General features: G+C 39.5%; 1 protein-coding gene across 1 annotated transcript; it reads right to left on the bottom strand.

The window, feature by feature from the left end:
* Nucleotides 1-102: 102 nt before the first annotated feature.
* Nucleotides 103-14,410, bottom strand: IKZF5 (IKAROS family zinc finger 5). Its single transcript, XM_055720107.1, has 6 exons — nt 14,323-14,410; nt 12,590-12,655; nt 11,021-11,115; nt 10,557-10,720; nt 10,083-10,265; nt 103-5,208 (listed from the first exon to the last, which is right to left on the bottom strand). Exons 4-6 carry the CDS (start codon nt 10,687-10,689, stop codon nt 4,265-4,267), a joined length of 1,260 nt encoding a protein of 419 aa, XP_055576082.1. The 5' UTR covers nt 10,690-10,720; nt 11,021-11,115; nt 12,590-12,655; nt 14,323-14,410; the 3' UTR covers nt 103-4,264.
* Nucleotides 14,411-14,428: the final 18 nt, after the last annotated feature.

The raw sequence follows: 14,428 nt of genomic DNA on the forward strand, positions 1-14,428 counted from the left end.
AGGTAAGCTTACCTTCCTTACCATATCTAGACCACACCTAGTCATGAGCAGTTCACCAGTTCCACCTGTTGAAGCATAGGCAACTAAGAATTAACATGCAACTTAATTAGAAAGTGTTATTTTATTCCTATCTTACAAAAGCAAAGCTTCACAACATGAACTACACCAGATATAGCAGAGTTACTTCAGATTTAACTGTCATCTGAAAACATTCACTACACAATTAAATTTATTTTACAACTCTAACAGGTTTCATTTTTGCATACAAAATATGCTCTTTACACTGAAATACATATTATTAACAAAGCAGGTACTTAGAAGCACATACACAAAGATTGCTCAATGAAAAATGTTTCAGCAGGGGATAGATTTCCTGCAGCAGAACATCCATTTGCCGTAGATTAAAATTAACAGAAAACTTGCCAGTGAAGACTTCTAAATTACATTCCCTTTGTCAAAAAGAAACAAAAACCAAACGAGCAAACTCCCCAAACATTCTGGAACAAAATAAGTAACAACAGATCGTTTTGCTAGGAAACACTGTTGGAACATGTATTCCAGCACAGAGTTTTGTGTTAAAATGCCAACCAGCATTTTATGTCAAAATCCTCTGCATCTGAACATATATCTGAAAAAACAATTATTTTTCCCTATTAGCTGCTTCCCAGTTGGTTTAAGTATTAACTGAGATAATCTACTAAGATGTTCAGCCTCATAATAGTAAGTCTGTATTGAGTACTGTCAATAGTGCATGTTAAAAATTTCAACAAATCTATAGAATAATCTATTACAATAAAAACAAAAAAATCCACAAAGTTAATGTTTTGCAACTACAACAGAGTCAAGCTATGGAAAAATTTCAGCTCATTCCCAAACTTGCCTGTTAATACAAGTTACAATGCTAATCACCACCTTATAAGGATTTGTTGTTTTTTAAAAAAAAAAAGAAAAAAGTTAGTGCAGCGTAGCACATGGAGAACTCAATATGAAAAGTCTTACTAACCAAGGACTCAAGTCCACAATTCCTGACAAATATCTCTCACTGATTCAGAGTAAGGCCTGCCTGTGCAAGGAAATAGTCAGAATCATACTCTAAAACAATTTTCCAGTACTCATTCTGGTCTTTAAATTACAGTAAATAGCATGTACAAAATTAAGAAAAACTAATAGGAAAATACACCTTACAAACCTACTCAGTAGACAAGGAAACAGATCAGTCAGTGTACTGTTTGGCACAACTGAGCATACGGTATTACATCAGAAAATTAAGAATCCCAGTCCAGATACCAAAGCCTGCTGCTGCCTATGAATCCACCCTGCAAATAGGAGCTTGCACAAGGAAAGAAGGAAAAATAATTATTTTTATCATTGGTCAACAGTTCATAGATGTCCAAGCTGATTTTCTTAGGTACTTTGAAGGAGAAACAACGGTATGAAGTCAGCAGTATTAGAACACTTGTAAACAACAATTTGCAAGGTTTGGGGTTAGATTTTCTTTTTCATACTGAGTTCTACTATTAAGAACATGTGTTCTCCGGCAACAGAGGATCCCCTCCTAAATGAGGGCCCGTTTTCAGTAAGATCTTGCAGGCTTCCTCTTGCTACCAGCTACCTCTAGCAGTGACCTACCTGTTCTCCTATCTCAAATTTCATTCACGGGCATCATGGTTCAGAAGTCATTCTTCTAAATTGCCAAATCATTAGCTGATGCAAAACGAAAAGTCTATAATGTTTGCAGGCACTGCCAGTGAAAGTCCTAATAGATCAGAAGGATGAAATCTCAAACATTTGCACTCACTGGAGTTCATCTCCCTACCGATACCAAGAGGGAGAAAGGCTGGAGCTGCAAACCAACGAGTACTTGGCTGCTATGGTCCACCATTTCAGAATCTTGGAGTTGCCAGAGCCTAGGAATAGACGTTTGCACCACCTACACCAAAAGGCAAGGAAAATTATCTCTATAATTACTAATTGTAATAGTCTTCACCAGTAACGTCTGTTGTTCTGTGTTCTACCTAAATCCAGATTGTAGAATGTATCAATATGTGATCAAAAGAGAGCTGTAATTTCTACATTCTTTGACTAGAAAAGTCAAGTTACAAAACCTGTACAGGAGCAGTAACTTCCTACTGGATTCCAGTTCAGTCAACTTTTAGTCATTAACATAAAGGGCTCTCTCTGTATGTTTACACACACAGAGTTGCAGTTTTGCCTATAAAATAAATTTAAAAAGTATAAAGCAACTAAGGGATATTTTGGAATTATAAAGAGTATCATTATTAAAAATGAAAATCAGATTGTTTCACAAATGCACTGAAAAGGATTTTGAACCAGGCCTGAAACCAAAAATCTTTTTAGGAGTGAGAGTATGTTATCATCCATCTTTACTACATAAGAAATACTTCAACCGTGTATTTTTGATCTCACCGCTACAAGACTATGTGCAGCCAAGAATCCAGTTCCTTCAGCTGGTTACTTAAGCATGGAAAATTCAACAGTAAGTAGGTTAGGTACAGTGAAAGATATTTGGTTCTCAAATTTCTAATTCATTAAACTGAAAATTAATTCTAAAGCTAGAATTCTCAGAAGGGTGGTTTTTCCTGCGTTGACCTTACACCGAAGTCATTGTAAGTTTTTCCATTGGCTTCAGGAAGCTTTAGCTCCCGTAACAATATCAATTTGAATAAGCCAAACATTTGCTATTCAGATTCCAACCACTGACTTGCAGAACGTTAGTAAAATCTTCCTGCTTTTAACAAAATATATTTGCTGCCATACTTTGTTGACAGTAAAAGGGGAACATATAAGGGAAGCTTTAATTTGTCTCAAATAAGACAAACTAAGATAAAAGTGCATGTCTAAATAATGGGAAATGTAACAGTTCTTCACTTTTTTGAAACATTACAAATTCCTGTGTAGCACATTAAGAGCTTTTATTAGTTTTGCTAGGTTTAAAGTGCCTGTCTGTTAGCCTAGGTGCTTCTAAAGTAAGATGTACAGTATAAAAAAAATAAACATGTGCAATGGACTTCATGTACATCTTCAGTTACCATTTGCCACCTACAATTATTAATCACAATGACTTCCAATGTCGTTAGCTGGCATTTCTTTACCTACTACACGACCAGTTCAGAAAACCCAGAAGCCCCTCCCCTTATTTCTAGCACACTAGAAGAACAGCAGATCTGGAGGAGGGAACAAGACAAACTGACTTCCAAGTTAGCTGAAGTTTACAATAGACCTGCTTATAAAACTTCCAAACATACAGGCAACCTATCAGTTGTAGCTTGGCCCAGGATGAAACTGAACAAATGACTTTTAATTTGTAAACTTCTTGTTTGTTTCTATTAGAACTTCTATCTGCAAGACAGAAGTCTAATTGTGCAAATTTTAAGTATCTGTACAAATTAGTTTAAGGCAGTTAAAAATCTCATGGAATATATATTAGTTCTACAAGTTCTTTATTATGACTGTTTTACAATTACCTTCTTTTATAAAGAATGATGTAAAATTTTGCGAAGTGTAGTTTAAAGTAAGGTGTCTCACTTTATTTTTCTTTTGTATAACTAGTGAATGACAAGATTTTAACTTCCTTTTTTTCTGCCAGAGTTTCATTCACAATAATCTGCTATCTTCTAGTTTTGTGAGGAGTTTTTAAAATAATAGTTAAATTAGTATTTGAGCCCTAGGCGTGAAGAGTTTAGACTATATTAAGGAAAAACTTATTATTAACCTCCATCACATTAAAGCAAGTTTTACACCAAATTGAATTTGTATGTGAAAGTTGCTTCTGTTTGTTTTTCCAGTTTGGAGTAGCTAATTTTTTATGGATAAGTACATCTCCAAAGTAGTCATATGTGTCACTGCATTAACCTTTCATATCTTATGGTTAATATATTTTGTCTTGCCTAGTTAATAGTCTGATAATTGCATCCTGTATCTCAGGACACACTCTGCTTCTACATTTGTAGAATGTTTACTGGGATTAAGTGCAAGCAACTTAAATTCAGCAACAAAAGCATGTGAATGCATTCCAATTCTTATAGCACTATCTCAGCTTTTTTTGAAAGGCTACGTATGAAATAACAACCACATCTTATACAAAATTTCCCTGGCAAGTTTTATGACAACATAGAAACAAATTTGCCTCCCTTGTCAAAATGATTAATGTGAAGATTCATACGGGAATGTGCAAGCTTTCCTTCAGGAAGTATGAAAAATATACTGTAATATGTTAAAAAACTAAATGAAAGCATGTTCTCAGTCAATGTTGACTATGTTGGCCTCTTGCAAAATGGCAAGCAAAGTCATACTTATTTTTACACTTACACCCACATATGTTGCACTGAAAAGGATTTTCAAATCCATGACATCCCATGTGAATAGTATAAAGGATATTGTCCGCAAAGTACATGTCACAGTGTTGGCAGTGATGCAGAAGCTGCGGGTCCTGAACCGGAAGGGTTGGAGCTGGAGTACTTGGTTGACTGTTACTTATGCTGGGAGTACTGGTGTGGGCACTGCGATCACTGCTGGGACCTGCCACGGGACTATAGTTCCTTTGATTGTGTGTAGGCCGAGGGTCTGGGCTGGTTGGAGATGAACTTTGAGGAATATTTGCTGACACAGCTGAAACTACTGCAGGTGCAGCAGGCTGCTGTATCATGAAAGGCTTTTCATCTTGACAGGAAACAACATCTGGAGAGGCTGGATTTTGGTTTTCAGGTGGCAAGCTAGATAACTGTCCGGCTAATGTAGAGAGCTGGTTTAAAGGATTATCTACCATAAGGTCTTGCGGCTCTCTTGGCAACCCACTGCTCTGGGTTGTTTTTGTCATGCTCTCATATGCTTCAGTCTGGATATTTGGGATCTCATGAGTGAAATCATTAAGGTAGTCTGGTTTCTGAACCACCATGGAAGGTGGACTCAAATTAATTAATGCTCTTCTGCTGTACCCCAAATTGCTGGTCTTCTTCTGCAAAACCCCCCACATTTTCTTGCTGCTTAGGGAAGACCTTGTACCCTTGATAGGCACCATTTTATGTTTGCGTCTGCGGTGATGAGATAAGTTGCTTCTGTCACTGCAGCGAAAGGAGCACAATTCACATTTGTATGGTTTTTCACCAGTATGCGATCGCATGTGAGCTTCCAGATGACGTTCATAAGCTGATGCAAAAGGACACAAATGGCATCTGTGTGGCTTCTCACCTGGAAAATTAAAGGAGGTTAGCCCATAGCATCTCATAGAGTGCTTGAAAAAGGCTTTGCATGGAACAAAAAGTAGCTAACTGGGAGCTGCATATTCGTAAAGCAGAAATATAATTGGTTAGTAGTCTCTAAACGCGCGCAGTTCTCACACCCCTAATTATCATGACTAAAATAAGCATTCTATCCATGTAGCTAATTGTGTTGCTGTGCTTCAGCCTTGTAGTTTGTTACTCCCTATCTTCCCATACTGGTCCCTATCTTTGTTGGCCCTGCACCTGCTTTCCCAGCAGCTGTAGCTTGTTACAGCCACGGCCTGTTGGCACAACAGAATTACTTGGTCTCAGGATTCAAGAATAGCTCAAGGCTACCTTTCTTGTTAACTTCAGCACAGCAACTTCAGTACAATTCTGATTACAGGCCTATTCTGATACCAGGCCTGCATTGTGCAGATCCTCAGAGATTCTAAGGCCATGCTTCTGCAGCCATTCTTCTACACCATTGGCTACAGGACTATCTGTACCACCAAAATGTAATCATTCTAAATGATAACTGCGCTTCAACGTTGAGGGAGGGTATCCTTTCAGCATCTTCCAAACACTCCTACTTTTAAACATCCTGGAACTATTATCTAAATAACACATGCACACATGCATCTACTCCAGAACTGAATTTTGAAAAAAAGGACCCTGTGGCTAAAGAGTTAAAGAAAACAAAAGCCAGCTAATCCCTGGGCAGCTGTGTGCTCTCTCTCACATGATAGTCAGGTATTCTCCTTTTGGATAGGTGGAACTTTGCTCTTCTATTAAATGATATTTAGAGATACTCACATTAACACTTTTAAAATTACTTAAAAAAATTTCAGACATGATTAGAGGCCAACCTATTTATAACATAGTACTTTGGGACTTTTGATTTTCCTTTCATAGACTGATCTTCCAGGAGTTTTTAGATCCAGGTGTGCAATGTTAGTAGAAATGCCTGAAGGATTTGACACATGTTCCGGTGCTGAAATGAAGCACCATCTCATATTCCTACATAGAATGCCAGGTCAGTTCCTAAATCACTATTGTGCAAATGATTCTCTTGCCACACAGCACAACAAACTCCAGAAAGATGTGAGTGGACTCCTTTCTCTTCAGCTTTCACATTTTTTTTGAAACATTGTCTACTATTTTAAATACAGGCCAATACATCTGTTTCCTGGCTTTCAAAATCCACCTAGAACTATAAAAGCCAGAAATCTGAATGCAGTGAGGGCCACTATTACACTGCAAGCACTGTAGAGGCCCCGTAAGACAGCATGTGACTGATTCAGGAAGCCCTTGTGGAACATCACACAATTTGGAGTGACAACCTGGGATACCAAATAGGTTTTTTCTTTACATTACTGGCTCTTCAATAGGAAAGAAAGTAATTTTTGTGCTACTTCCAAGTACCTTATTTGCACCAGCTGAAACCTTGACTTCTCCATAGCATACATATGTATTCATATATATATACATACATCTGTAAAGATCTGGAGATTTGGTACAAACAATGATGTAAGACAACTGACAAACTCCCCGTATTCACAAAGGACTTGTCAATCTGAATGGTCTTATTTCATTCTAAACTGGTTACAGAGATATAAATTTGCATCTCATGTTGTATGCCCTTAATACTGCTGAACTACTAATTACACTGCTGTCAGACTCAACATGATGTTAATTCTGCAGTAAGTTGCACTTAATTGTTGCGCGATCATGCCTGGTTCATAATTACTTTGGCAGATACCTTGCTGCATTTTTGTGTGTTAACCAGGATGCACTAGCAGTTTACTTAGATTACTCTGAGGCTATCACGTCCCTACTTTGATTGTATGGACTATGAAGGCTCAGAGTGACTGAATCAGCATCAATCTCTTGGCCCTTTGCCACTTTTCTGAGCCAAACAACACTCAGGTCTTGGATCCCCTTGCCCTTGAGTGAAAAAACACAAGAAAACCAAACCAAACAAACTTCCCTTATTCTGGAGTCCCCTGTCTCTATCCAAAGAAACAAAGCCAGGCTTTCCTGAAGAGCCATTAAGGTAATGGCAAAATGGCATTGTTGTCACTACACCATGCAGCACTCTATTAAGATTGTGAGATGTATCGTAATAAGGCAAAGGGGAAACTACACAGAGAAATAAAAGGCCTCTGGGAGCCTGAGATTCTTGTCTATGCTATAAAACTGAACAGATTGGTGTAGGGAAATGAACTGTTATCATTTGTACAGTTACTGGTATTTTATTGGGCATGAGACATGTTTGAACCAGTAACCTCGCTATAAAGCACTCACTATGTGAAGGTGTGTCCAAATTGCTGAAGCTCTTCAATCGACAGTAGGCTGACATGTCCTGTATCCCTCTCTCAATGCTAGCTAGCTTTCTGAAACAGATAATTCAGACTGCATGATTTTGCAGTAGAGTGATGCGTGCCTTCAATTTGGCTACCTTTTCCTATGATATTTGTGAAAGCTTCTTTGATCAAATGTGTCATGCATATACCCTGTTAACAGGAATACCTGCAGCAGCGCTGAGACAATAGTCAGCCCACATGTAAAGCTCCATTCTTCTGGTATAATGCTAACAATATCATATAACACAACCTTGAGAAACAACTCAAAATGTTAGTCAAGGCTGAAACCCCAAATATTATGCCTTGTCCTAAAAAACTTAAGTTTGTGTGGCTTCTGAACAACAACCACTGGGTCAGAGATTTTTGAGGACACTTCTCAGCATCTCAATTCTTGGTTGGAACCCTTCTTGCTTTTGTATATATTATGCTGCAACTGTGCTGAAATGGTCATAACCTGCAGCAGTTATTGTTCCGCTCCCTCTAGCCACTTCGGGACCTCTGCTCCCTAAAGCAGCAGCAGGATAAGAAAGCATTCTGAAAACACAAAAGAACTGTTAACCTAAGATCTGAGAATATAAAAAAGGTAGGCAGCTTCCTAGAGTAAGAGAAGAAATGCTGACACTATACCAATACCCACACTTCGACATTTAAAGAAGATTTAATTTTTTGCTTCCTAGTATACCTAAAATGTATGACATTTGATATTAAGTAACAATACATTATTTCAGTCATTCTTTCTGAAAACCCCCCTGCACACCGAAGCCATCAAAGACACCTCAAGAATCAGCAAACACACAACACCAACATCTAGTAGCAATTTATGTTTCCCGTCACACTTCTAGCAGTCCATCTGCCCATGTTGACAACTGGCCATTAGTAACTGTGGGCTTGGGATGCAAGATTTTAGATGGCACTAGCTATATGCTACTAAAAAGACATGAAATTTTAAAGTTGATGTTACTTCTGCATCTTTAAGTACCATTTAAAAATTAACTGTGTAAGTCTGCAATACCTTTTCTCCTACTACATGGCCCTCATTCCACAAGCTCAGAAATAGCACTGCACGAGCAAAGCTGTTAAAATAAAAAAAATTCTTATTGTCCACATACCATATAAGGCAAACAGTAGGCAAAGCTATAAGTGCTTTATGAAAAACTAGACCAAAAAAAGTGCTCCAAAACACAGTGCTGCTTTGCAGATCTGCAGCAAGCCATGGCATTAATGCTGTGTCAAATGCACAAGCCACAGCACTTTGTACACTACTGAAACTACACAAAACTTTCACTGGGAATCTGAAAACAACCACAGCTACACACAGAGGTAGCTCACAGTAGCACAAGACGAGAATTTCCAAGATCTTCAGAATCTGAACCTCAGAACTCTTGGATTTCTAGTTGGCTGCCACTTTCTATCCTGTTACACCTTGTTGAAACAAGCCAACACTGCAGGACCAGTGCAAAGAGCACTGACTCCCCCAAAATACACCCTGGGAGTTACTGTGTAGAAGCAACGGTTCACAGCAATGGGTCACAGCAACATGAGAATCTGACTAATAACTGCACCTAATTACATCCAAGTTACAACAATGTGTTTCCTTCAAAGTGAGTCCCAGAATGCCACCTACCCAAGACAATCAACACCATACACTTAAAAGTTCCGGGACAGTTCATAACAGATCAGAAACCTGTCAAAACTTCCATTCTTTGCAGAATACAATTTTTTTTCTTATTATTCTAATTAACAACCATAAAGTCTTCTGTATCAGTATAATATACTTGACAGGGACCAAAGACAGACATCACAAGGACCTTTCATTTGTTTTCTCTCATTTGCCAAGATGTCAGAGCTGACTTCATGAACAGTTGAGGATATTCTAACCTTTACTGAGAGTTCTGCTTTTCAACTTTAGAAATCCAACAGTGGCAAATGCTCTGAAACAAGCCATAGTAAATGCTTTTCCTTTTCATTACTGTTACTAATCACTTATTTGATGATACACCCTGATGTGAATATTTTACCTGTATGAATAGTTTTCTTATTAGTTTTATACTGCCACATCTAGAAAGTTCTACAAAACAGGAATATTTTCATAGCTGAACAACAGAGGAAGAAAAGCCCTTATAAGTCTCCATGGGGCAGGATGTATGTTTTTCACTTTTCTGATTAGCAAGGAAAAACTAGAAGTTACATTTAGGGCCCTTCAATTTACACTGATGTTTCCATTCTAAACTTTACTTCCATACATAGTTACTTCAAATTCAGTAGTCTGCAATAACAAATGCAAGTAGGAATCTGCATAATTTGAAAAGGTACAAGGTACACCTTTAATAAAATAATCTATTTAAAAAAAAAAAAAACAACAAAAAAGGAGTTCCAATTGTTGGGTAGCTCCAAGAACTATCACACTGCTTGAAGGTATTTACTCCTCACATGCAAATCATAACACTGAGTTAATACCACAACGCCTCACAGCAAAATACTGCAGAATATTCCATACCTGTATGAATTCTGATATGTTCTATAAGCCGTGCTGTTCCTTTGCTGGCATAGTTGCAGTATCGACACTTTAACTTTCCATCAAATGTCCTTTCAAACCCATCCACTAACATTCCTGAGTTTTCATCCAGTGAAACTTCAACAGAAGGATGATCCAGACCATTCTGATCACCTTCTGTCCCAGCTGTGAATAACGTAACACATTTCAATCAAGAATCAGTGGGATACTACCTACCCTGCCGTGCGAATATGCCAAATATCTTCTGCTTCCGCACGCCCTTGGTCTTTAAATATACAGAACTATAAAAACACACCCTGATTAAAAGAAAGGTACATACACATCTTTTGTGATGTGAAAATCACTATCAGAAATGCATCCATACAATTGTAGTGGTCTACATAATTATATCTGAAATGTAAATCATCCAGTCATTCTCAAAAAAAAAAAAAATTGATAGCGCTGAAATTAGCTTACCTCCCTGAAGAGTCTCTGCTTCCTTGTCTCCACTAACTGCTCCAGAAATCATATTTACATGGTGAGTCTGCTGTGTGAGATATTCCTGAAAATCTTTTACAAAGTCCAAAGGTTCTGGCTTCTTTTCACCCATATTCACTCTTTATGTTTACAGCCTCTTGTACCTAGAAGGAAAAATATTTTCAAAACACGTATGTCATTGAATTTGAATGTATTCATAAAAACAAACAAAAAAACCCACAACAAACTTAAGTGAAGGGTTACTTTCATCATACCATATGACTCAATGCACAAACTGACAGCCCTAATAAATTATTTTTAGCTTTTAACTCAGAAATCACCAAACATATTACTGATGAAATAAATTTCAGCAACGTAAGGACAATATCAAATTGGATAAAATGATGTAATAATCAAAATCAACTTGCCCCTCCCCCCCCCCCTTTTTTTTTAATGGTTCATACCTGAATTTTAGTACCTATCTAAGTAGCAAACATGCTCCAAAATGTACTCCCAATAGGTCAGATAGAAAACACAGAGTACAGCTTCTCCACTTTCCCTGGAAAGAAAGAAAGGAAATCTAAGTCCATTATTTTTCCCAAGCCCCATGAGCTGTAAGGAAAAAACTTGAAAAAAATACATTATTTTGAAAGACAGGTTCTAACACTCTACTGCTCTAAGTTTAATTTAAAAAAAAAACAACAAACACTTCCAGCAAAAACTTTTCAAAAGACTGCATACACTCTTTCACATATTCATCACATACTGATGATTTGAATAGTTTCTCTGGTGAGCATGTGGCACCAAAAAATCCAAGAGTTGGGCAAGTCAGTTACGGTAACTGTAGTGTTGGGAAACCAACTGAATATCACTGATTAGCAAAGATGGAAAGAAGCCTTACAGAAAGCCGCATTTCATAGTTCTCCCCAAATTTTAGTTTCCTATCCTGCATGAAAGTCTTAATCCACTTGTCCTGGTCTCAGCTGGGATGGAGTTACTTTTCTTTTCAGTAGCTGGTGCAGTGCTGTGGTTTGGATTTGGTGTGAGAACAATGCTGACAGGATGCTGATGGTTTTAGTTGTTGCCAGGTAATGTTTATACTAAGTCAAGGGCTTTTCAGTTTCTTGGGCCCAACAAGCAAGAAAGCTGGAGAGGCACAGGAAACTGGGAAGGGACACAGCCAGGACAGCTCACCCGAACTAGCCAAAGGGCTATTCCATACCGTATGATGTCACACTGAGTATATAAACTGGGGGAAGGAGGAGGAAGGGGGAAACACCTGGCATTACGGTGTTTGCCTTCCCAAGTAATCATTACGTGCGATGGAGCACTGCTTTCCTGGGGATGGCTGAACACCTGCCTGCCCATGGGAAGTAGTCAATGATTTTACTTGTTTTGCTTTTCTTGCATGCGCAGCTTTTGATTTACTTTACTGCTCTTATCTCAACCCTTGAGTTTCACATTCCTTTCCTATTCTCCTCGCCATCCCTCTGTGTGAGGGGGGAGCGAGAGAGTGGCTGCATGGTACTTAGTTACCAGCTGGGGTTAAACCATTAACACACCACTTCATTATTTCACATGGAAATAATAAAAATATTCACTAGAAGTAACTGGTCATCCCCTTTTTTGGGACTGTAAGTAACAAACATCTACAGTCTCAACTTGCAATGAGTCTGTGAAGACAGAACTTAGATTCAGTTAGAAAGAAAGCAATGAGTTAGTCACATTACTATTCCTGCAGATTGTAATCAGAAATAATATATAATGCTACATTTTAACTAACAATACCCTTTTGTTTTCCAATAGCTACTAAACAAAACATTAGGTGACGTACAAACACTCAAGTCCTGAGTTCAAGCCCACACTTAAAACACATTCTCCCGTATTTCCAAAGTTATTTACAAGCATTAGTTAATTTTTGGCATCCAGATGAGTATATTCTTTTACATCATACTGATGCATGCTCAGCTACTACTATTATCATCATCATCAAGTCAGTTTTGAACACATCTTTACAAATCAATTTTGCCTACCCTCTTTCAGGTGTCACCAGCCTCATGTAGACTTAAGTTAATTTATGTTCCATTTGTTGGTGTCTCCTGCAATAAAATAAAGATATCAGGATAAAAAATAAAGATATGGAAGAGAAAAACAGGACAATGTAAGGTAGAGTTCTGATCAGGCCAACTTTCACCAAATTATAAAAAATAACCATTTAAAATTCATTCTGGTTTTTAAATATTGAATAAATTCTGAATTCTAAATAACATTCTGAATCTTGAATGGTTCAGCGTGAAACAATGTTAAAGGTCCATATTTTCACTGAAGAATCTGTGTACCCTTTTCTGCAAGGTAGAAAAACTTACCTGACTGTATTTCTGTAATTACATTTAATTTTTAAAGAAATTACGCAAATTTAAACCAAAATGATTGGGGAAAATACATAATTTTGGTAAACAACTGAATAAAACTGTACCTCATCAATTTAATTTCAAAACATTCTCTTTTTTTTCATGTCAATGTAGGTAAGTTGTCATAATTTAAGCACCACCTCAAACCTCTACATTTTTATGCACAAAAGGACCTTTTGTGATTTTGTGTTAGGGGTTTTTTTATAGATATACAACCAGCAATTCTCCTTTTCAGGGCTCGCTATGTCGTCGCTGCCGCAAACCAGTAAGTGCAATTGTAATTACTAGAAACCTGAGCAGACTGGCTCATGTTTCAGGCACTCGAATGGACTGATCACACTGAATGGTCCTCAAGTTCTATTTACACAGAACGTTTTCTGCATAGGCAACTACATCTTCTCCAGCTTTATATGCCGACGGGTAGAATACTGGTTATTCATTTTCTACACAGGCACAACTGCTGGATTTAACACTAGTTATAGTGTTGATGTGTACCGAGTTTATTGCCTGAGAAGCGCCACAGGATGCGCTAGGATGAAAGGCGTTATAAATATTTTGCCTCAAGAATTCTACCAAACAAAATAATTCAGACGCAGAACAACCAGTACTTCAACACAGCCAGCAAGAACTCACACTGTAGTAATTATAAGAGAATAAAATAACATGACTACAAGCACATATATGCATCACGTTTTCTTTTAGGGAATTAAGGAAGAAAAGGGGGAATCTCTCTGCACTAGTCTCATTTTTTTTCCTGGTGCAAATGACTTAAAACTAAAATAACGAAGGAGGAACGATCCCAAACTCTCAACCAAGGCCCTCCTGCTCCTTCTCAGGCAGTTGTGCCCGTGGGAAGGGGAATCGCAGCGCCGGCGGCCGCCGGGACGAGCCCCGCGACCTGTCACCTGCCACGGCAACCTCGGCCAGCGGTGCGACACCCCGCGCTGCCCGCTGCCCGCCGCGCCCGCACGCCTGGGCGGGAACCGACAGGACCGCGGGAAGCCACAGGGCCGCGGGGACCCCCGCGCCAGCCTGCCTGCCCCGTCCCCCCGCTTCCCACAAGGGAGAAGCCGAGGGGCTGCGCCGGCTGGCCCAGCCCGCCGCCCCCAGCGGGGCAGCGCGGCCATCCCCGCCCGTCCTTCCCCCGCCGCTGCCCACCGGCTGCCCGCAGGGAAGCCGCGGCCCCCCTCACGTCAAAGGGAGGCCTCACCGGGGGCCCCGCGGCCGCCAGGCAGGCGTGTCACGGCACCAGCCACCACTGCTACAGCTACCTAGAGGGTGGCCGGCCACGCTACCGAGCCCCCTCACAGCGCGGGGAAGGGGGGGGAGGGCGTGAAGGAGAGGACGTTACTCACCACCGCCGCCCCGCGCCGCGACCGCCGCCCGCCTCCGCCGCCGCCGCCATGTTTGTTATGCCTCCCGCGGCTCGGCCCGGCCCACCGCAGTCTCGCGAGACCACGC

Source organism: Falco cherrug, chromosome 9 (assembly GCF_023634085.1).
Source record: "Falco cherrug isolate bFalChe1 chromosome 9, bFalChe1.pri, whole genome shotgun sequence".
NCBI classification, from domain to species: Eukaryota; Metazoa; Chordata; class Aves; order Falconiformes; family Falconidae; genus Falco; species Falco cherrug.

What these genes read in the sequence shown, in the direction of transcription:
- IKZF5 (XM_055720107.1), bottom strand. Translation starts at nt 10,689, where the DNA reads ATGGGTGAAAAGAAGCCAGAACCTTTGGACTTTGTAAAAGATTTTCAG. An exon ending in AGCAGAGACTCTTCAGGGAG is followed by an intron (nt 10,266 to 10,556) that starts GTAAGCTAATTT and finishes CGTTATTCACAG; the next exon opens with CTGGGACAGAAGGTGATCAG. An exon ending in ACATATCAGAATTCATACAG is followed by an intron (nt 5,209 to 10,082) that starts GTATGGAATATT and finishes TTAATTTTCCAG; the next exon opens with GTGAGAAGCCACACAGATGC.